Source organism: Crocodylus siamensis, chromosome 1 (genome assembly GCF_052110815.1).
Source record: "Crocodylus siamensis isolate JL-2025a chromosome 1, ASM5211081v1, whole genome shotgun sequence".
Lineage (NCBI taxonomy): Eukaryota > Metazoa > Chordata > Crocodylia > Crocodylidae > Crocodylus > Crocodylus siamensis.
The window spans coordinates 208011851-208034464 of NC_143395.1; the positions used below are offsets into that span (position 1 = coordinate 208011851).

Consider the following 22614-nt stretch of genomic DNA (forward strand, 5'->3'; position numbering starts at 1 on the left):
TTCACAAATGGGGAAATTTAGGCTAGAAACTAGAAGTTCCTAGTTTTCAATCTGGACTTAACCTGGTTTATATTTCTGTTTAGACTGAGTGTTCTCCTTCTCACTTCCTTCATAACTGATATTCATTGGCTCAAAGTCCTGAATAATCAAAAATAATATATTTTGGACAATTCTGACCTCTCTCTCTCTTCTGTCCCAGGCATGTTCAGATCAGCAATGAATCAGCAATCGACTTCTACAGAAAGTTTGGTTTTGAGATTATTGAGACGAAGAAAAATTACTACAAAAGGATAGAGCCAGCAGATGCTCACGTGCTGCAGAAAAACCTCAAAGTCCCTTGTCTTGGCCAAAACGCAGATGTGCAGAAGACCGACAACTGAACAAAACCCCAACGAACACTTTCTTGCACTTGCTTGTTGCCAAATAAGAGAGAGGCCTGTTGATTTTTGTTTTGTTTTGTTTTTGATTGTTTGTTTTTTCTTCCCTTCATCTTAATTTTTTTCTTGACCTCTCGTCAACAAAAGTGTAATGCTTCTTCCAAGGATTGTCCATTCATGTTTGGGTTTTTCAACTCTCTTCCTTTCTGTTTGTTTGGTTATTTTTAATTGGGTGGGAAGAGGTGTGCAAATCTTCTTTAGTTTGAAGTGTGGAGAGCTTGAACAGGATTTCCTGAAGTCAGGTTTCTTTCACAGTGATTTACCACTTGCTAACACACTGAGAGGTAGATCCTAAAAAGAAACTGTCTTGAAAGGCAAAGCAATATCTTGTCTTTGGAGTCCTATAATACCAATTTGATTTTTTTGTAAACAACCTGGGGGGCTTGCTGGCCCCACAAATGTGTGTGAATGTTATATTGGCAATTTATTTTTCCCCTTACCTCCCCCAAAACATGTTTGGTTCTTTTCAGTATTTTTGGCTTTGGCTTTTCCTCCATCTTTTGCTGAGAAAGGCAGACTGGTTTACCAGTATTCTTTCTCTGCCTGGACTCATCTTGTGAAGTTTTTTTTATTTTAATAGTCCTTACCCAAGCTGGTGCTACATTCCTTGACTGACCCCCCAAAAGGGTTTACAGTGGGCTTTACAGGTTTTCTTTTATTTTACCATTATCATTTTACCCATTCCATTCTCCAAAAAATTCTGCAACATAAGCTAAATCTAATGTGAACAAGAACAGCCTTACAAAATTGAATCTAGAGGTGTGGATGTAGTTTTAAGAACAAGTGAAGCTTTATCTGTCCTTTTAGAGCTTACTCTATGGTATGTGGATTCCTGAGGTGAGAGAAGGGACTACAGGCATCATATGTACTTCAGTAAGAATTGCACACTTCTAGAAATCTGAAATTGGGTCAAGGATAGAGAGAACCAGGCAGTGAGGTTGAGAAGAAAAAACAGAATCTTACCCTAATAATACAGCTTTGCAGGAAGACCTCTGGCTTGAGCTGAGCTCCACTTAGCTTGTGAACTTTATATGCTTCTTAGGGAGGAAGTGGCTAAGAACTGCACTTTCTATGCCAGTGAAGACTTTTCATATTCCCCCTGTGGCAGCAATGCAGTTCTCATCATGTTAAAGTGTATTTTATGGAGCACAGAAAAAGTAGCTCATACTAGAGCATATGAGTTTGGAAAATTGTTGCCTGACTGACTTCGTAGTACTGTAACCTTAAAATTGCAGTAAACTTTACTGAGCTCTGCTTTGCATTCTTTTTTGCTTTGTGTGAATTACAGTGCTACTTTGTACGCGCTTTTGCCATCAGTTACGTGCACCAGGACAAAATACCAACTTGACCTTAGACTTTAAGCGTCTGGAAAAATGCACTGAACTGAGACAACACTCCTGTCCCATCACCTATACTGATATTAAATTGCATTCCTTTTCTGTTGCCTTTAATTCAGTTTCATCTTGAGTTCATTCAGTTTGAAAGTCTCTACCATATGGTACACATTGCTGTACACATCTTGTTAGTGGGTACTGTGCCATGATTCTGAGGCTACCTTGGGTACCAAGGATTTCAAGGTAGGGGAACGGAGAGTAAGACAAGTACATGTACCCTTGTTTCCACTTTATGCAGTCTTTGATATCAAAGGAATGTCCAAGTAGGCATCTTAATAATTGCCACACCCCATCATAAGGTGTGTTGCTTCTGTGATACTGTGACAGGTCAAAGCAGAACTGCTCAAATACTTTTTCTGGGTTTGCATTAATTGAGTTTTGGTGATGGTCAACAGGCAGTTCTTTGTAAAATACCCTGTGCTGGCCCAGTCACCTGTGTTCACATCAGCCTCTATTGGACTCCTGCTAGAAAGGTCCAAACACTTAATGTGGATGGAGATTAGCTTTTTTTATACCTTCTTATGTCAGTTTTGGAGGTAGTTCCAGAACCTCTCTAGCAAGGAAATGTTAAAGCACAATTAGCTTATGGATACCAGCATGGTTTCCCTGGCCAATTAGACAGGGACCAAGAGGTGTATGTGGAGGGAGAGAGAGTATTGCACTGAATGATGTTGACATAATACATCTGTAGTTCAGACCATAGCTGCCTCTGATGCCAAGCAAAGTGCTCTTCATTCTTCTAGAACTAAATGGTTAAGTATTTGGGTTGGTTAGATGGGTGTGGAAACTTGAACTTCTTGGACTTGGTGTTTGTAAGCTTTCACAAATCAAATTGTTTTGCAGGCAGTTTTCCTGCTGGCTTAGAAGTATAAGTGATGGGTCTGGTGTCTGAACTTGCTTGGATTAACTTTTGTTTCTGTTTCTTTTTGCTTTGGGCTTCCATCATTCTATGAATGTATCCCTACAACAATTTTTAGAGTTCCCATTCCACAGAGAACTTGCCTCATTTTAACTTTTAACTAAATATTTCATAGTCCGTGGAAGGGAGAGAAACCAGTTTATTAATCCTGGAAAACGGTTGATCATACTCTTAAGCACATAAAAAGGTTTAATTTAAAACATCTTAGAAAACAGTACTCCTATACTTGGATAAGCTAAAGCGAAGGGCAGCAGTTCTGAACAGCAACAGGTAGTGTTAATATTGGTGCATCCAGCCTGGTATGTATGGGAAGAGAATAGTGTATCTTGGTGTTATTCTAAGGAGATACTAGAATAGTGTTCAAGTATGAGTTTTCTGCAATGAGACTCTTACTTCATATGCTACTGCAGTAGGCCCTCCCACTAACTTGAAAGCAGCAGCGTATGTGCAACTATTTAAACAAGAGTGGGAAGTTTCTGTGAAATAATCACCAGCACTTCTGTTCTGGATGAAGAATTTGCAAGATAGATTAATGCAACTATCAGATTAATCCAGGTCTAGGTTCTCTTTTATATGCATATCACTCTTCAGTAGCTTTTTGTCATCCATCAATGGAACCCTCAAGAGCTTGTCTATAAACAGACTTTCATTGGCAGAAGACCATGATAGACGGGCATTGTGAAGAAGCAGCAACCAGGGGAAATGTCCCTCCACTTTTTGGGGGGAGGGAGTGGGGGTTTTTTTGTTGGTTTTTTTTTTTTTTTTTATCTACAGTGGTTCAGTTTACAAGATGTAGTTAGTGGTTAAACATGCCAGTTAAATACGAGATGCTGTTACGGCTGAAAAAACTTAAGTGATATTTTGTTACTTCTCGATGGTGCCCTGTGATGCCTTGTAAATTTGAACACCCCCTTCCCCCTCCCCAAGAAAAAAATATCTATTGTTGTTCTCCCATGTTCTGTGATCTATGGTCAGCAGCTGTGTGCAAGGCCTGTGTTTTTGTAATGCATTTGCTGACTTGGATGTTTCTTCTGAATCTGTAATGGCTTCCAATTGATCCTGACTAAGATTTCTGCTGGTCTGTCGATTAGGACTTTATTCGAATGTGCAGATGCACGGTGCACAGTTTTACAGATTCATCCTCAATGTTATGACTTAAATTGTAGGGGAAGGAAACTCTTACAAGTAAGATCATCTGTTTCTGATGTAGAACATTGCCCTTGTACATCAGGAGCATGTTTTGTTTTTTTCTCAAACTTTTTCGAAATACCATTCAGAATAAATGTGCACTATTTGAGTTGTCATCCATGACTTGTGTGCCTTTTTTTACAGCTAAGCTCTTGGTGTCCTGGGGGAGAATATTACTCAGATGCTTCCCAGACAGTGCAGTCCTGATGGTCTGTATCAGTAGGACATCCTGACCTGCGTACAGGTTGAGCAGTGTGGTGGATATTCAACTTGCCACTGTGGAAGTGTTTTTTTTTCTTAGTCATAGGCCTTCATTGAAATCCTCAGCCATCCTCTGTATAGGAGGAGCTGTCCCAGGCACTTAGTTGATCACCTGCTGTGGTGGTATATTGGACAAGAAGTCATCAATTACCCAAAGCATTTTAGGCCTTTTAAATTAAACACTAATCTGTACTGTAATCAGCAGCTGTTGCAGATCACAGAATGGATGATGTGCTTCCTATGCAAGTAACTGCTACATAAGCAGGCAGCTGATTTCCACACCCAGGGAAGCAAGTTGTCTTAGAGCACTGAATAAGTCTTTGAGGTGACTAAAACATAGAGCAGCATATCAAAGTAAACATCGGCAGATTGGGTCACTTGAAGGAGTGTCTGAGATGAGGCCTTTTTAGGGGGAGGCTGCTTTTAAAATTGCTGTTTCTTTAAGTGCAACTCTTGGGAAAGTCCTTTGTGTAAGATCTACACAATTGCTGTCACTGTACTAGCCAGGTTCACATTGAGTATGGCATTCAAAGAATCCACTCCCAAAGCAGTCACTTAAGTTGCTGGTCTCTTTCTGACGCTGTGAAATGGCATGCCAGAGTGTTGCTAGTTGTGCTTTTGAGAGAGCTGAGGATCCCATTTGTTTCCTCTGACTTATTCTGTGGGGAGTGGCAGGGAGGGAGGGGGAAGGTGATGTGGAGAGGGCACAGTGGGTTCTGAAGCTCTATGCAGAGAGCAGTGTAGTCTGGCCTTGCCATTAGCTGCAGATGCTAGTAAACTTGCTGTTCTCCATGCAGCTGCTGTTGGGGCATACCTTGCAGCAGGGCCCCTCTTGAACAGTACCCTCACTCGTGCTGAAGAATTCTTGAGGCCTGAAGACTATCCCTTGAAGTGTCATGGCCTCTCATCTATTGTCCCCCAAATCCCATGTAGCACCTTGTATGAAATCTGCCCTGCAGTTGCTTTGTCACCCCCTCAGTATGGCAGTTTGGGCTTTTGCCTCTTGTCTAGATAAGCACTCATGAAACCTCAAGTCAAAGGTTTCTCTGTGAGAGAGACTATGAAAATGCTCTCTAATCTCAGGCCAAGATTCTTAACTTCATCATCAGTTGTGGGGTGCTGCATGCATGTCCCTAGATGGCTCAGTCATGCCACTACAGCTCTACATCCCTCTGCCCTGGCCCCATCATGGAATCTGTGCTGAGCTCTACCCGACTTTTCCATTCCTGTTTTGCCAGGGTTCATCTCTTAGAGAATATTCATGAAATGGGAGCAGCCCCCTACATTGTTTTTTCCTGGGTCTCTGCTTTCTCTCTAAGTCCTGGGGGCTGGCTGAGATGCCCCTTGCCTCTCTCCTAGTATGTTTCTGTGTATGGGTCCTCCGTTCTGCTTCCCTGTTCTTTTTTCACTCAACAAGGCATAAAAAGCTTGACACTCTATAGGACCAATGGCAGCTGCTCAGCTCCCTTTTCCTGAAGTGCAATTAGAGCAGCCAGCAGGGAGTTTTGCTTCTTCCTGGTCCTTGCAGGTGCACAATAGCTAATGACCCTAAGGGCTTTGCACAACTTACAGATTGAACATTTGTGGCTCAAGGCAGGTTTGTCCAACTTCTAAGCTAGCTGGTGGACCCTTCTTCCCTCCCCCTGCACCGCAACATGTATGGGTGGATGTTTCAACTGTGCCAGTTGTGGCTGTACAGTAGGGGGTGCTACTACGCAGAGCCACCTGCCTCACTGCCAAGTCCAAAACCTTGCTTCAGGAGCCCCTCAAGGAGCCTACAGCTGGCTGTCCTGCTTCCTGGAGAACACCCGCAAGCCTGGGGTAACCTTGCCACCACCCGGGCACTGATCTCTGGTAGGGCTCTGTGCAGCCTGGGGCACACAGACCCTACAAATCTTGGGGATGCTTTGACCACAGTAATATTTCTGGGGGCTGCTTTCAGCTGCAACCATCCCAAGATAGCATCAGGTAGAACTGAGTAAAATAAAAAGGTGAACTTTGCTGGCCAAGCAGGGAGTGGAAGGCCTCTCACCTCAGCAGCATAACAATGAAGGTTGTAACCCAACACCTTTATTGAAAGTGGGGAGTGGGGAAGGTAGAACAAGGAAGTCAGAATACACTTTGAGCAAATCAAGAAGAAAGCAAGGAGAGAAGGGCATCAAGTAGGCTGCCCCAAGTGGGGATCAGAGAGAGGGGGAGGGGATTTCTTCATACCTGGCACAAGTTCCCTGGACACCATAGGCTGCAGTGTGTTGCCTCCAGCAGAGGGAGTTAGAGTCTAGATACTCTGACTGCAGCAGCAGCTGGGTAGGAGTCCAGGACCATGCTAACTCCTTGTGGGCTGCCCAGTTGTACTGACCTGTGAATTTGGGGATGAGCTTTGGTATCCTAAACAGCCCTTTGAAGTTATTGGTTCACACACACATGCACAAGCACTCATAATGGTAGCAGGAGAAAGACTCTGTGGAAGGGTTGCAGTCCTGGTAGGGAAGAAAAACAGAGTCCAAGTCCTTTGTTGAAGAGAGGGTGGGGTTGATAGCTACCTATCCAGGCTGGAAGGGGGTCCTCAATGGCCAGTTGGGCTCTTTGTCCATCAGGTGTTGTCTGGGGGGGTGGTCCCCAGCAGGGTCTCTGGGTTGATAGTGTGGAAGAAATCAAACTTCACGTTGGGGTTGAATCAGAACTGACAGAGCCAGCTTTTCTTTATTTAGGGCTATACTGTGATCACAGGGAGGATTTCATACAGCGAGGGGAATCACTCACTTGTCTGTTTCAAAGGAATCCTTCCCCTCTCTAAGTTTTCAAGCATTTTTATATTTCAGACAGATAAAGAGAAAAAAAATACAACCTTGGAGAAACTAAAACAAGTTTATTTAGTTGGATGTCTGTGCACAGGGTAGTAAGACATGCAGGATTTTTTTATCTCAAAACATACAACTGAAATAAGCAGTATCAGCACTTCTGGTCTCTGTTTTTCTAGTCAGGGAGGCCAGAAGCTGACTAAATTCACTCCTACATTCCCTAATTTTTTTTTCTTTTCTCAACAAGTTAGATATTTATAGCCTTTCAACTTCTAGTTTTTCTTTCTCTTTACTTTTCTGCTATTTCAACATACAAATTATATACTTCGTTTCTGGTTGATGGGCTATTCCTCATTTGCTTGGCAGCACAGTTTAAGCAACATTGAATCATCATAAACACTAGGCATACTCCAATAAAACAACAAACAATAACAAACTATGAATGATGGTAGAGCCTAAGGAACTGAAAATAGAGCTAACTTAAGAATTCAAATTCCAACTATCTGACTCATGCAATTTAGCTGCTTCTTTTCGAATATGTTTACTTAAATCCTGGATTTCTTCTGAATTATTGGGAATATAAGTGCAACATTCTTTACCTATTAAAGCCACAGACTCCTCCTTTGCTGGCTAGTATATAATCTAACGCAAGTCGGTTTTGCAATGTCATTTGTCTTATTTCTTCATTTCTGTATTTATTTTATCAAAACTATCAGCAGTAGCATTAGCAATCTTTTCCAGAGATACTGCAACTTGCTTTATCTCGGACATAGCTAAGCTGGGGAACATTATACCCCAAAACCTTTGATTTTCTGTAATTTTGCGAACATTGTGAATTCTTCCTTTAGATAAGTCAGATTTAATAGTAAAGGCAGGATACGCTGCGGCGACACAGCACGTTCCTCTCCAACCGGAGGGAAGATTTTTATAGGCCTTATCTCCACACACAAAATAGTGACCAGCTAGTGCAGTATATCCACCTGTATTACAGCATGGGGACATCATCCATTGTGAATAATAGCCTGAAAATTGACCTGCAGGGGAGTAGTTAGATATCCAGGAACCATTCAAAAACCAAGCAGCATTTATCTTAAATTCTACTTTGCACTTACTGACTCCTACTGCAACATGAGATCCATTACAGGGCCAACAGAACTTTCCAGGGGTGGCATAGAGTAATTGTACATAGTCAGACCAGTTGCAACTTACATTTTGCCAGGTTTCATTTCCATGAAAATCTGACTAGTAAGGGGCTAACATCTGAGTTGCATTCAAGGGTACCGGTATCATGGGTGTCCCTCTGGTAGAATAGATAGGGATATGATTACATATCCAACAATGAGAGACATTTAAATCTATCCCAATTTGATTAACTAAAGACAAGAACACATTTTCATGAAATGATCTTCTTTGTTGGTATGGAAGTGTAGTTTGGTTTACAGAGTTTCTTGTAACTGATAAGTCAAGTTTATATAAGATGGCTTAAAAAGAAATACTGAGAACTACCCAAATCAAGACTAACCACTCTACTTCAGAAACCAGGAACTAGGTAGAGGCATTTTTCCTGTCTCAAAGGGCATAGTGGTGTCATTGGAGCACATCTTCACTCTAGTGGCAAATCCTCTTCGCCAGTAGGCGCTTGGCTCACTACTGGTCTTGAGCTCTCCTGCTGGCAGGCGCTAGGCTCACTGCCAATCTGTGGAGGCTGATTACAAGATTGATATGGAGGAGACTCTGGGTCTAACAGGGCTGATGTTTTCTTACTGTGTGAAGCGTGAATCCATGTCTGGAGTCCTTGACACTTTATTGCCGTGTTGGTGGTTAGGAGTACCTGGAGTGGGCCTTTTCAGCGAGGTTCCAGTGATGACTTTCGTTGATGGACTTTTACATGGACTCAATCTCCAGGCAGGATAGAATGGCACAGCTCATCTGGTTCTTTGGGGAGAGCTGCTTGTACCTGTGAATGAAAAGCTTTAACACACTTCATTAGTGCCTTACAATAGTCCAGAATAGTATCATCAAGTGAATGTATATCGCAAAAGTGGGAGGCAACAGGTGGCTGTGGACAGGATTTTTTCATAGTCGGCCTTACGCAGATCACGCTCGCTTTAAAGGTCAGGCTTAATTTTATTAATAAGGGTTAAACAAAACAAAATCAACTATGCTGGGTGCACCAGTGAGCACCCACTCACACTGGTGTTGTATCTCTGGGAAGGGTCGCCGGGATCAGGCAGGTCTGGCGTCCTCCCCTCCGGCTGGCCAGGCCGAAGGTCGCTCCGTGTCGATTCGATCCGTAGGGTACGTTCCGTCGGGCGCGCAAAGACCCCAAAGTTCACAGCGCGATGTTTTTTATACTCTCTGTGATGCAGGGCGGTCTAATTACATGTGGCGCTTTCTCATTGGCCCGGGGCGGTGACCGTCACATTATTGACAAGCCCTGGACTTCCCCTTGAGAGACCCCCGTGCAGAAAATTCCAGCCGCATGCTGCTTCCACGCTGCAGCCCCAGAGTCTCCCATCCACCCAGCACTTGTTACATAAATACTAAACACATGCGAACATGGCCACCTATAGCACTTAGCAAGTGCAAAATGATTACAACAGTGGCGAGGCAGGGAGCCTCATGGGTCTTCCCATTAGAATTTCATGTGGGCTAAGCCCAGTCTTTTGGTTGGCAGTAGATCTCATACTCATAAGGGCTATGGGAAGTGCATCTGGCCATTTTAGGTGAGTCTCAGCACAAATTTTGGCCAGTTTATTTTTTAGAATGCCATTTTGGCATTCCACTTGGCCCGAGGCCTGCGGATGGTATGGGCAATGAAAGTTCTGTTGGATCTGCAGGACTTTGCATATTTCTTTCATTATTTGTCCAGTAAAATGAGTTCCTCTATCAGAGTTTAGGGATAAAGGAATACCAAACCTTGGAATAAAGTCTCTGAGCAACTTTTTGCTTACAGCGATGGTGTCAGCTTTTGCACGTGGGTAGGCTTCTACCCATCCAGAAAACATATATACAATAACAAGAACATATTCATAAGAACAACATTTCTGTATTTGAATAAAATCTAATTGTAAATTTACAAACGGTCCCCAAGGTTGGGGGATGTGCTGCCTTCTTTGTTTTTACAGGCTTCCCCTGTAAAATTATGGGCTTGGCAAATAGGACAGGTGTGGCAGTACTGTTAAGCTGCAGATGGAAAAGTTGGAGAAAACCAATCAAGCTAAACAGCTTCTATCATCCCCGCTTTGCTCACATGTGCCATGCCATCGTGTATGCAAGCAAGATGAGGAAGAAGGACCATTGGGGCCACCAGGCGGCCGTCTGGGGAGCGCCACAAATGGTCAGGGTGTAACAAACACCCAGCTAGTCTCCGTGTATGTTTCTCTGGTTCTGGAGCCTGATCTTGGAAGAGGGCAACGTTGTGAAGTCTTGCCAATGGAGACTGGTCGGTTGGAATAAACAAAAAAACAGGTGTAGCCTGAGGAGTGGAAATAGCTGCAGCTTTGGCAGGGGAATCTGCCAGAGCATTCCCACGTGTAACATCATCATAAGGTTTCTGGTGAGCTTGGCATTTAATAATAACAGCAGAAAGTAATTGTAAAGGATTCAACAAGGCATTTACGTATGGACCATTACTAATCTTGGCACCTCCTGAAGTGAGGAAGCCTCTTTGTTTCCAGAGTTGACCATAATCATGTACAATACTAAAAGCATAGCGAGAATCAGTATAAATATTAACAGAGGCACCAGAGGCCAGGGTGCAAGCCCTGGTGAGGGCCACAAGCTCGGCAACTTGAGCTGAATACACATTATGTAAGTGATGGCTTTCTATAGCATCATATTGGGAACATACTGCATATCCTGCAACAAGGGAACCTTTTGAGTTTCTTTGACACGATCCATCAACATAGAATACTAGATCTGGGTTTTGCAAGGGGTTGTTCTTTAGATCAGTGCGGGGCATTGTTAGGTGAGCAGTAACAAAAATGCAATCATGGAGTTCACCATCTGAAGGGGTAGGTAACAGGGAAGCAGGGTTTAAAACGGCACCTAGTTAGGGTGACATTTTTAGCAGAGAGAAGCAAGATTTCATACTTAGTTAACCAAGCATTTGAAAGGTGTTGGGTTTTTGTTTTTAGTAAAAGGGCTGCTACAGCATGTGGGACAGCAACAGTAAGGGGAGAACTTAATACAAGGGTGGAGGAAAGTTCAACAGTGACGGTGGCTGCAGCTACAGCATGGAGACATGGGGGAAATCTGGCTGCAACTGGGTCAAGAGCAGAACTATACTAAGCAATGGGATGGTGCTTGTCTCCATCTGTCTGAGTAAGTATTGCAAGTGCAAATCCGTTCTTTTCATGACAAAAAAGAATAAAAGGTTTAGTATAATCAGGAAGGCCTAAGGCAGGAGCTTGTGACAGAGCTTGTTTAATAGAGGCAAAAGCGGCTTCTATCTCTGAAGTCCAGGGTAAAGGCTCAGGGGTATTAACAAGAGTCCGATTTTGCAAAGGCTTGACTGTAGAGGCATAGCCTAGTATCTACTGACGGCAGTAGCCAGCCATGCCAAGGAAGGTATGCATTTGGGACACAGTAGTTGATCTAGGGATTTTAAGAATAGCTTCTATTCTAGAAGAGGAGGCAGTTGTTCTCCAGCAGAAATATCATGACTTAAATAGTGGACACAAGGAAGACAAAGCTGTAGCTTTTCTTTAGATGCTTTATGGCCTTTTAGGGCAAGAGAGGTGAGGAGAGTTAAAGAATCAGTTTTACAGGCTTCAAGGGAGGTAGATGCCAAGAGCAAATCATCAACATATTGCACAAGCATAGAATTTTCTTTAAACATTACATTGTCTAGATCTTTCTTCAGAATTTGAGAAAAAGAGAAGGGGATTCAGTATAGCCCTGGGGCAATTGCATCCAGGTATACTGAAGTCCTTGATAGCCAGTTTCACTTTGCATTTACCTATCAGGATGTACAGGAATAGAGAAAAATGCAGAACACAAGGCAACAACAGTAAAATAACAAGCATTAGGAGGGATACAGGACAAGACAGTAGATGGATTTGGTACAACAGGAAACATAGGTAAAACTGCAGAATTTACCGCATGAAGGTTTTGTACAAAGCGATAGGTATTCTTTCCAGGTTTTTTTTCCAGAAAGAATAGGCATATTACAAGGGCTCTTAGTCAGGGCAATGATACTTTGCTTTAAAAGGGCAGTTATAACAGGGCGTATCCCTTTTTCAGCTTCTGGACGTAAAGGGTATTGAGCAACTTTGGGTAAAGGCTTAGGTGGGTTTAATCTAATTTTTATGGGCTGGGCAGTATGGATTTGTCCTACTTCATTAGCATGCTGGGACTAGAGAAACGGAGGGACAGCTTCTATAATTTCTTCTTGCAACCCAGAAAGATTAGGGAACTCAGGCTCAGGAGGTGAGCTAGCTAAAGTGGCAAGTACTGCTATCTCATTATCACAGGGGACATCTAAATAAATATCATTAGGAGAGCAATAGATAGTACAGCTGAGTTTACAAATAAATTAACAGGAGAACAAGGACTAAGGAGAAAGGCATGTTGATCAGAAACAGGACCAAGAGAAACATATAACGTTGGGAAACAGGATGAGGAACTATTTGATTTGAAATTTCTACAGCATTTACAACAGCAGAGGAGAGGGGAGTTGTGGAAAATTTTTCAGCTTGAAGAGTAGAGCGGCTTGCACCTGTTTCTACTAAACATTTTGTAGAGTTGCCATTTATCGTGCAGGAAACGAAGGGATCATCTTGATTAAGTGGGAGAAGCGGGGCTGTGATGATGTTACTATTCCTCAGGCTGGCCTAACAGGAAGCTCCCTGATTTGGGACAGAGAATTGAGTGAGAGAAGGTGGTGGCGGGTTAAATGTCATCCCTGGCTGGCCAGGCCGGAGAGGACATTGAGCCTTCCAGTGTCTTGGTTGGCCACAATGATGACAACTGTCATTATTTTGGGACTGAAATCCTCCTCATCCCATCTCACAACCACGTCCCCTGCCTCTGAACCTTCCTTGATGGAAACCTCGGCTTCTGCCCCTGCCTAAAGTCTGTAATTGTAATGACAGCTTAGTTCCTGTGGATTCCTTTTTCTTTTCCTGGCAGGTTGTACAATGATTTGCAATGGTGACTAGTTCTGCAAGTGGCTTAGTCTGCCAACCTACAGCAATTGTGCACAACTGTTCCTGGACTTTAGAAAGATGTCCGTGTACAAAAGCAGAAGCAACAGCTTCTGGTATTTTTAATACCAGAATGTCTTTCAAATACTAGTTTTAAGCGGTCCATGTAGTCTGCTGGGGATTCTCCTTTATTTTGTTTACAGTTATGTATTTTGGCCCAGTCAGTTTTCCTGGGGCAAATTTTAAGCACAGCCTCAAGAAGGCGTCCTTGGGCATCTGCTTAGTTATCTCCTATTCCGGGGTCTTGAGTAGGCCAAGTAGCCTGTGCAATGAGGCGGTTGTGGACCTCAGAGGACAGAACACTTCTCATTAATTGGTTCAAATCTGCCTATGTTGGATCATAACAATGGATTAGTGTCTAATTAATCTCTAAATTTTTGGGGTTCCTTTCTGATGTTGGGAAATTGTTTAACAAGGGTTAGGAGGTCTCCTGGGGTCCAGGGGACAGGGACTGTGATTGTAGTTTCCCCATATGGACCTTGCTCTGGAACTTGGCATAAAGGCATAAGCTGATCCTTTTTAGATTTTTAAGAAGGGGCTGGACCATACTGGGTACCAGACCTTAAACAAGAGGAGGGGGTTGAGATTTCAGGAGACAAGATGCCATGCCTCCAGTGAACGTGGGCATGCCCTGGGGGTAGGTGATGGTTGTTGAGTGATAGTTTCTTGGTGAGGTGGGCTAATCCTGCCAGAAGAGCCTATTTGGTTACTCTGGACTTCTTCAGGTTCAGATTGTGCCTGGGACTGATATGGGGGTGGCACATTAACAAAATCAGTTATATCTTCTGCAGATTCATTCTCAGTTATTTGTGGATAAAGTTGTTTTGGTGCTGATGGTACTATTGATGGAGGGGCCGCCTTTTGGTGCATTTTTCTGTTTTAATTCCTTTATCTGAGATTTCACTTTCTCTTGGGAGTCCTTAAGACTCTGAACTTGATATTTTTGACATCTTTTGCAAGCTTCTTCATACCAATTAAAAAATGTGTCCCACTGAGTCTGTGGTATATTACTACCTCGTAACTCAAGGTCTCTGTGGAGATGAACAATTTTACTTAAATCAAATGTTCCCTCCAGGGGAAATTGCAGGCTAAAATCATCTCTGGTATACCAATTCCATTGGTCTAGAAACTTACAACTTTTATGGCCATAGTGTATGTACATGTACAATGCTGGAGTCCCTTTTGGCGTAGCCAGTATGTCTTTAGATTTTCTGCTCCCCACATCTTTAAACTCAATTCACACAGGTCTTTCATATAGGAATGGCTTATTCAGGGTGTCCAGTCAGGTTGTGAGATTTGCTAGTGGCACAGAGATGCTGTGGCTAATGTCCATAGACAAGACTCCACTGCAATAACAGCACACAATGCAGTTACTCACGGTTAGACATGGCTTATTTATGAGGGTGGGGAAAGGGTAAACCTGTCCACTGGGTCCTGAGGTTCCAGTTGGGCCTCCTTGCATTCAAAGCTGCCCTTCCAGACAGCCTTGGGGCGGCTGAACCCAACCTTAGTCTCAGACCTGGTCAGTGGCTCATATTTCTCAATTCATACAAGGGAGTTTCTGCGTTGAGGCACGAGGTTCAAGAGCATTTCTTTAGTCTCAGCCTTGGTCAACGCTTATTGTGGAAAACACTCACACTCTAAGAGTTTCCACCTTGCACTCTTGCTTTCAAAGAGCACACAGAACAAATCTGTTGTCTTCGGGGTGGCTGCACAAGGTTTCCACTCCTGGCCTCAGGGAGACCTCATAGTTTTTTACAGAACTTAATTCACATGGGGAAATACTTTCATTGACAACAGAAACAGAGTCTTTAACCTTAACTCTTTCTACTCACAGTTACTACTTACACAGTGGGTCTGACAGTTTTGGCAGAAAAAAAGTTTGGATAGGGTGAGCCTCAAGCAGTGAATCAGGAAGACACAGAGACAGCCTCTCACTGAAAAGCCCCAACAGAGATGTCAAAAGGTCTCTTACCTTGGTTTGGTGCCAGGGCTTCAGTGAAGAGATGTCTGTGTCCCAACTGATCACTCTGGGCGTCTCTATCCGAGTCACGCACCAAATTGTGGAAGGAATCAAACTTCGTGTTGTGGTTGAATCAGAACTGACAAAGCCAGCTTTTCTTTATTTAGGGCTATACTGTGATCACAGGGAGGATTTCATACAGCAAGGGGAATCACTCACTTGTCTGTTTCAAAGGAATCCTTCCCCTCTCTAAGTTTTCAAGCATTTTTATACTTAAGACAGATAAAGAGAAAAAAAAAACGACCTTGGAGAAACTAAAACAAGTTTACTTAATTGGACCTCTGTGCACAAAGTAATAAGACATGCAGGATTTTTTAAATCTCAAAACATATAACTGAAATAAGCAGTGTCAGCATTTCTGGTCTCTGTCTGTTTTTCTAGTCAGGGAGGCGAGAAGCTGACTAAATTCACTCCTACAATAGGCAGCATAACGTGGAGCACGTCTGGTCCACGTAAAGATGATGTCCCCGCTAGGTCTGTCTTCACTGCCCCCTTTTATAGGGGCAGACCTTCCATGACCCCAGTGGCTGGGGGCCTGTCCAGGCAAGGGCCAGCCCCTGGTGCACTGAGCATGTGTATTCCAGGTCAGGACATGCAGTTTCAGGTGTCTGGAATGGTGGCTTGGGTGGGATCTGCAGCAGTCTTTGTCTTTCAAATCTTGAGCGAGGGAGGGTCAATGCAGGGTGATGTTTGGGTCATGGAGTTGATGGTTTGATCATTCAGAGGGAACTATATTTAGACCTACTGCAATTGTCTCTCAAGCACCGTCATTCATCCCCATTTATTCAGGAGCCAAGTTACATAGGAGGGGTAGGTATGAATCACACAGTTGCAACAGAGTTACAATAGGGTGCATCTGGGCAGGGGCTGGTACCCAGTATGGTCCAGCCCCTTGCACAAGATGGAGACTTGACAAACAAAATGGAAACTTGACATGACTTACAGTAACTTGTATGTAGGCCTAAATCATATAGTATCAGTAAAACAGTAATATAGAACAGTAAAAATCAATAAGCGTAATAATTATGGATATCCACTGTTTTATATTGTATAACAGGGCACTTATTTGAAAAGGAGGGAAAACCCAAAACAAATACAACTTGCTACCAAAATAAAATGCTGACGCTTATCCTATGTTTTAACTCACTTATATTTATCTATAGAGAGGGAGCAAAAAAGTCAGAAATGGTTGGGGAAGGGGAGGGGATGTATTTTTAAGTAAATTAAAAAAGAACAAGTGGGGGTTTTTGCTACAAAACCACATGAGGAAAGGCTGAGGGCTCTGGGTCTCTTCAGCCTGAAGAAAAGAAGGGTGAGAAGGGACTTGGTAGCAGGTTACCGCTACAACGGAGGCGTACATCAAGGGCTTGCTGAACAGCTATTCACCAGGGCACCCTTGGGGAAAACTAGGAATTATGGCCACAAACTAAATAGTTCACAACTATGGTGTCCAGACTGTGGAATAAGCTCCCTCCAGAGGTAGTGCAATTGCCTACCCTGGAAACTAGACAGTCACTTCACTGGGGTCACCTTACCCCAGTTGTCTTTCCTGCTTGGTGCAGGGGGCTGGACCTGATGATCTTCTGAGGTCCCTTCCAGCCTTACAATCTATGAACTTATGAATCCCTCTAACTGCTGAGTCAGCATTGATAACACAGGTCTTGTCCACCAACCCTATAATGTAGGCAGGTCTGCTACTAGGTTGCCTTTTGACACTATGGCTCCAGATCACTTTGGAAATGGTGGGTTTCCCCTTGCAGGTTGGCAGAGTTCCAGCCTGCAAAGGGATGGGGTGAGTGGGAGGAAGGTGGTCAGGCTTGGGGTGCCATGTGTATATGCTATGCACATGTACACAGGCATGTAGCTGCCAGGCAACCTGGAGAGCAGCTCCTGCAGATAAGTGTGGTGGTGGCAGGGGTGGATTGAGGGCCCCCATTGTGAGGGAGGGAGTTAGGCACGGCTGGGGCTACTGCCTCACTGGTGTGGAGCATGGGGTTTGTGGCTCAGGGCCATGCATGGGTGCAGGGCCTGGGCAGGGAGCAGGATGGAACTATGGTCAGTTTTTTTTGGGGGGGGGGAGCAGGGGAGGGGGTGGCTCCTACTTCTGCAAGGGGGTTGGGAAAATGTGCCCCCCCCGATTTGTGCGTGGGGCAGGGGTGGATGCAGGCTGCCTGCTGCAAGCTTGGGCTCCCTGCCCTGCTCCCCTGGCCCCTGGGCCTCTGTGGCCCAGCGGGTAGGACCTGGCTCAGCAGGGTAGAGCGTGGCAGGAGGCTTGTGTCACTTCTGGGAGCCCCGCACAGTCATGGTGAGGTGCCCCCTGCCTGCCTGGCAGCAGCAAGGGTGGTGGCGTGGAGTTGTGCCCCTTGCTATTGCTTCTGGGCAGGCCGGGGGCACTTAGCCATGTCTTGCAGTGGTGGTCCCACTCTGCCCTGCTGCACTGGTTTCTGCCCACTGGGCTGTGGAGGACCCATGGAGAGTGCTGGAGGGCAGGGAGTCCAGGCCTGTAGCTGGCAGCCTGCACCCCTCCCCCCACCATGGGTTCTGCTCTGGCTATGCCACTTGTCAGGGAGGGGGAGCCAGGCTCTGAGCTGGGCTCTCTTCTGCTCCAGTTCCATTCCGCTCTGCTGCAAGAGCCGCTGTGACTATCTCCTACAGGGCTCAGGCACTGCAGGGGGTGGGGAGAATTGCAGGTGGCTGTGGACCCAGATCCCTGGTCTCATAGCCCTGGCAGCTGGGGCTCCCTTTGGCAGGGCTGGGGTAGGGCTATGGACGGGGAGTGAGTGGCACCAGCAGGGCTGGGGTGCTGTGGCTGGGGAGGAACAATGGTATGGGCAGGGCACTGGCATCAGAAAGTCACAAGGCAGGGAGGAGGGGGACAGCCACAGCTGGACCTGTCTCCTGTTGAGCAAAGAGGGAAGGGGGAGTGCTGATCAAGATTAAAAAAAACCCAAATCAAATGCCAAAATGTATTGGTATTTAGAATTTATTTGATTAAGAGTTCCAAATTGCTTTAACGTTGTAAAGATATCAATAAAACACTGTGTTCAACTGATACCTATACATATAGTGGCGGATTTTAATCGTGGGTTTTGGGGGCTTTAATCAGAATTTGCATTTTTAAAATCAGAGAAAATCAGGATCCCCGGGGACAATGAGCCAGAAAACCCAGTGATTCCCTTGCTGCTGCCTGCCTAGAAACGGTACTGCTGCCAAGCACTTGGTTTTCAACTGCAGGCCCTAGGGGGAGCAGGCGGCGCGGGCCGTAGTGCCTGACAGGCATTCAGCAGCGTCCCGGCGCCCAGTTCGCTCACGGCCGGGGAGGGGCAGGGCTTGCCGCGGGGGCGTTCCTCCTACCCTCGCCCTGCCCCGTCCTGCGGCTCCTTTAAGGAACAGACCCGCTCCTGCTTCTGACTGGCTCCTTCAGACGCCAATAGAGAGCAGTTCCTGTTTTGGGCAACCGAACATGCTATCATTCCCACGCCGCCTTTCTCCAGCCCCCGCTGGATTGGGCCTTCCGGAGCAATATTGTGGGCAAGGATTGGGGGGACGCGAGTTTGCCCCGCCTTCCCCGGGATCGCCCGCCTCCTCCGAGGGCGGGTTCCTGATTGGCGCAGCGGGGGCAGACCGCAGGAGCTGATAGGTGGCCGCGGGTCGCGTGTGCTTCGAGCAGGTTGCGTTGTGAGGGAGGGGATTATAGTAGGGCCGGCCGGAGGTAGAGCGGGGACGCGGGGGGTCCTCCGGGAGCATGGTGCCCATGGCGGGGCCGCCGCCGAGCCCGTCCTGCCCGCCGGTGAGTGGTGCCGGCCGATCGGCTTGTCTTTGCGAGGCCTCAGGGGCTGGGCCCGGGGTTATCCGCGGAGCTGGTCCTGCTACCTTTCTGCGCGCGGGGCGGCCAGGCTGTGCTGGCGCCGTTGGGGCTGTGCACCTCCGGGGGGTGCTGGGAGAAGCCTGGCCTGGCAAGTCGAACCAAATGCAAAAACTGAAGGGTTTTCCTCTGCTGCCAAACGCGGATGTCCTGTGACAGCACCTCACAGCACCTCATCTGCCATGCCCTGGTGCTGCCCCAGGAAGCCCTGCAGCAAGGTGTGCTGCATGCTACCTCCCCAAATGGGAGTAAGCTAGCTGTTGGTACAGTGTTGGGCACACATCTTTGAGCACAGCAGCCAGGCAGCTAAGTTACTTATCTTTCCGGAGGTTGTATGCCTGGGGCCAGTGTGGCATTTTACTGTGGTGCTCTATCCACCCAATATAGCCGAAGGAGGTTAAGTAACTGGCATCTTCAGAACCAGGAATTCTTAGGTAGTGTTGAAAGCCATTCCTTTGAAATGTATCATTTGAAATGTTTGCTCAACAGACAAAGGTGCAAGGAAATAGTGGGGAAAGCAAGGTATAGTTACAACACTTCCTTTCTGTTAGTATACCCTTCTTAGGAATTAGCACCAAATACACAATGCTGTAAAATATTTATGTTATTTAGCAATCAGGCTGTCCAACTTCTAAGTAGCTGGGAGTCTCACCCTATGTGGCCTGCACCAGCAGGAGCCCTGAGCAGTGTGAGCCACAGGCCCACTGGAACTGATGCCATGCAGGTGACCTCCCTACTCCCCCACCTCTACACAGGCTGCTGTGCCTCTGCTTACCAGCTGTGGGCTTCCCCACTCTCTACTGTGCAGCAGGCTTCTCTGCCTGTACATGCTGCACCTCCCCACGTCCTGGGGCAGATGCAGAAATAGAAAGCCAGTGGAGGGAGCAGAAGCTCAGAGACCCTGGCTGCAGCAGTAGCACCCACCAGAGCTCTAGGGGGAGTGACAGCCTGATGGGATCCCAGAGACCCAGGTTAACCTGTCATGGGCTGCATGCTGCCAGTTAAGACAGTTCTGATTTAGTATGTACTTGCATCTGGATGTACCCATGATGTGAAAATAAAAGTTTTCAATTTTATTTTAAATTAGTAAAATACTATTTTCAAAATCAGTGGTCTTCCAAGTATAAATTACTTGTATTTTCCCACAGGTTTAATCATGAACAGTGGGGGCCAACCTTGTTGGCAGATGTGCCACAAGTTAGCCCTATGGCCTCCTCAAAAACCATTCTGCTTTCTCCCTGCCTGATTTTTCTGCTTTGCTGCCTGTGCCACTTGTGTTGCAGGCTCCTCCCAGTCTGCCTATGCTACTTGTGTTGCAGGTTGGCCACCCCTAGTGCAGAATGTTGAAAATGACATTGGGAACTTATTTGGGGGGCTTGTCGCATAGAAATAGTTGCACTGCTGTCTAACACAGTCTAACCATGTACATGTTGTGATCTCCAAGGATCTATTCGGTCCTACTACAACAAAGTTCAAATAAAGTTTGCAGCAGCTATTCACTGAATATAGGGTCATAAGAAAGTAGGACTGGAAGAACCTCATGGGGTTGTTTAGTCAGCCCCAGAGGTAGTCTAACCATATAGATTGTGAGTATAGTCTTTATTCATGCCATCAGCCAAGTAATGAGACTGGCCAAAAGCAGGGAGAGTGCAGAGTTAAACGTAAAGCTAAAGTGCATTTCTGTTATGCTCTTTTTAAACATTAAAAGCGCTTGCATCCAGCCTGTGTCATTATACCTTACGACTAGCTGATTAATCATCTTAATGATAAGAATGTTCCTACATATCTTTTGTGTCAAGTTCACCTCTGCTGTCCTACATGCCTTCTGTATGATCAGTCATGTTTGATGTCTTACACCTTTACAATTTCCTGATATTAATGAACTTGTTCAGTTACAATATCCATATGTTTCACGGTTGGTCATACTATCTTATACACTTCTCTTTACTATGACAGTTTGTACTCATTCTCTATCCATCTTGAGATGTTCTCGAATTAATCCCAAATGTTCTGTGGAAGGCACCAGAATTTTAGACCTGCGGGTTTTTAACTCCTGCTCCTAGCCTGCCTTGTGGCCTGATTATTTACTGTTAATTTAACCCTGCATCTATCTGCATGTGAGAAATGGTTTGAAGCAAAACAAATTGCTATTCAAGAAGTCTGTATATTCTCAAAAAGAAATTATTTGAAACTTATTTTATATAGCAGTACGGGCCACAGAATGAAAAGTTAACTTTATTAAAAGTTTTTAAGGATTAAATTATGAAAGAGTTGAACACCTTAAGCTCCCACTAAAGATTATTGGAGCTTCAGGTGCTTGGCACCTCTTGGGATTTGTCCAAAATACAATAACAATAGGCCTGAAACATCATAATGGTTAGTGTAAGTGGTGATGAAAATGCAGTTTTCTGTAGGTTAATGTTCAGTGGCAAAGATGATCTGGAAAAGGTCCAACTGGAAGAGTTCAAATATATTAATTTCAGTTACATATAGTTTCAACTCTAGGCTTCTTGATTCTGATTCTAATTATTCTGCCTTAGTTTTGACAACTCCTACTACTGCTATTCCCCACTTAATAAATGGCCCTCTGAGGAACAGTGAATTACTTTAGCCACATAGGTATTAGAGTCTAATCCTATCTTCTGAGTCAAAGTCTAGGGATTTACCCCAGAAGTAGATCCACTGCAACAAAAAGGGGTCCAATACAACTATCATTCCGCTTCCTTTGCACCATTTTCCTTTGGCTTTGCATACAGTGTTCTGCTCACTCTGTAGACTCTCTTTTTTTTATAAATCTGACAGTGTAACACTGAGGTTGAGATTTTAATTGGACTACAGGCATGAACTAGAAATTTCATGGTACAATACCAAGTATTATATTTCATCTGAATACTCTTATTCCCTAGATGCAAATTATAATCCAGGTCTTCCATAATTTGATGGCATAACACTAGCTAAAATGTTGCAATACTGGACAGTGGAAAAGAACATCACTCTTGTTTCATACCCAGCTTCATTTTGATAATATTTCACTTTTACATGTATTGGATAAAGCTTCATATTTGTTAGCATATCATATTTTATATGATTTATATGCATTTTGGTTCCAGAATGAAAGTCTAGGAAACTAGGTGGCTCATGGAATCAGCAATTCTTAGAGATGCTGGAAACCTATAGGATGCTGACAAGGGAAGCACAAGGTTCCTTTAAAGAGGGCGTGTCAAAGATGGGGGTCCAGGGGCCACATTAGCTCACTGAGGTGGGTTATCCAGCCCACAGGATTTCTTGCGAGCTGGACCAGATTAAGTCTATGGGGCTTATTTCAGTGTCTGCTGGGGCCCCTCTTGCTTAATGATTAACTACAGCGCTTCTTGGTTTTTATTTGGTTGCCTTTTTCAATAAGCTGAATGTACTGCAATGTCACAAGCCTTTCATTTACTAGAGCATGGTAAATCAAGTACTAGGATGTGGAGCATCCTATACTTGTTTATGCATGTAACATACTGAAGAGCATAGC

At 44.8% G+C, this 22614-nt stretch overlaps 2 protein-coding genes across 9 annotated transcripts in view; both read left to right on the forward strand.

The window, feature by feature from the left end:
* Positions 1-4054, forward strand: part of NAA50 (N-alpha-acetyltransferase 50, NatE catalytic subunit) — a 29517-nt gene extending 25463 nt beyond the window's left edge. For all 4 annotated transcript variants that reach the window (XM_090053873.1, XM_090053881.1, XM_090053888.1 and 1 more), the window contains exon 6: positions 200-4054. In XM_090053873.1, the coding sequence (XP_089909999.1) occupies positions 200-380 (181 nt within the window). In that variant the 3' untranslated portion in view covers positions 381-4054. The remainder of the gene's footprint in view (positions 1-199) is intronic.
* A 14860-nt stretch (positions 4055-18914) lies between these two features.
* USF3 (upstream transcription factor family member 3) overlaps positions 18915-22614 on the forward strand; it is a 137058-nt gene continuing 133358 nt past the window's right edge. For 4 of the 5 annotated variants that reach the window (XM_090053896.1, XM_090053916.1, XM_090053909.1 and 1 more), the window contains exon 1: positions 18915-19022. The gene's annotated coding sequence lies outside the window, so the exon portion shown is untranslated. The remainder of the gene's footprint in view (positions 19023-22614) is intronic. The other variant, XM_090053915.1, reaches the window with a different exon arrangement.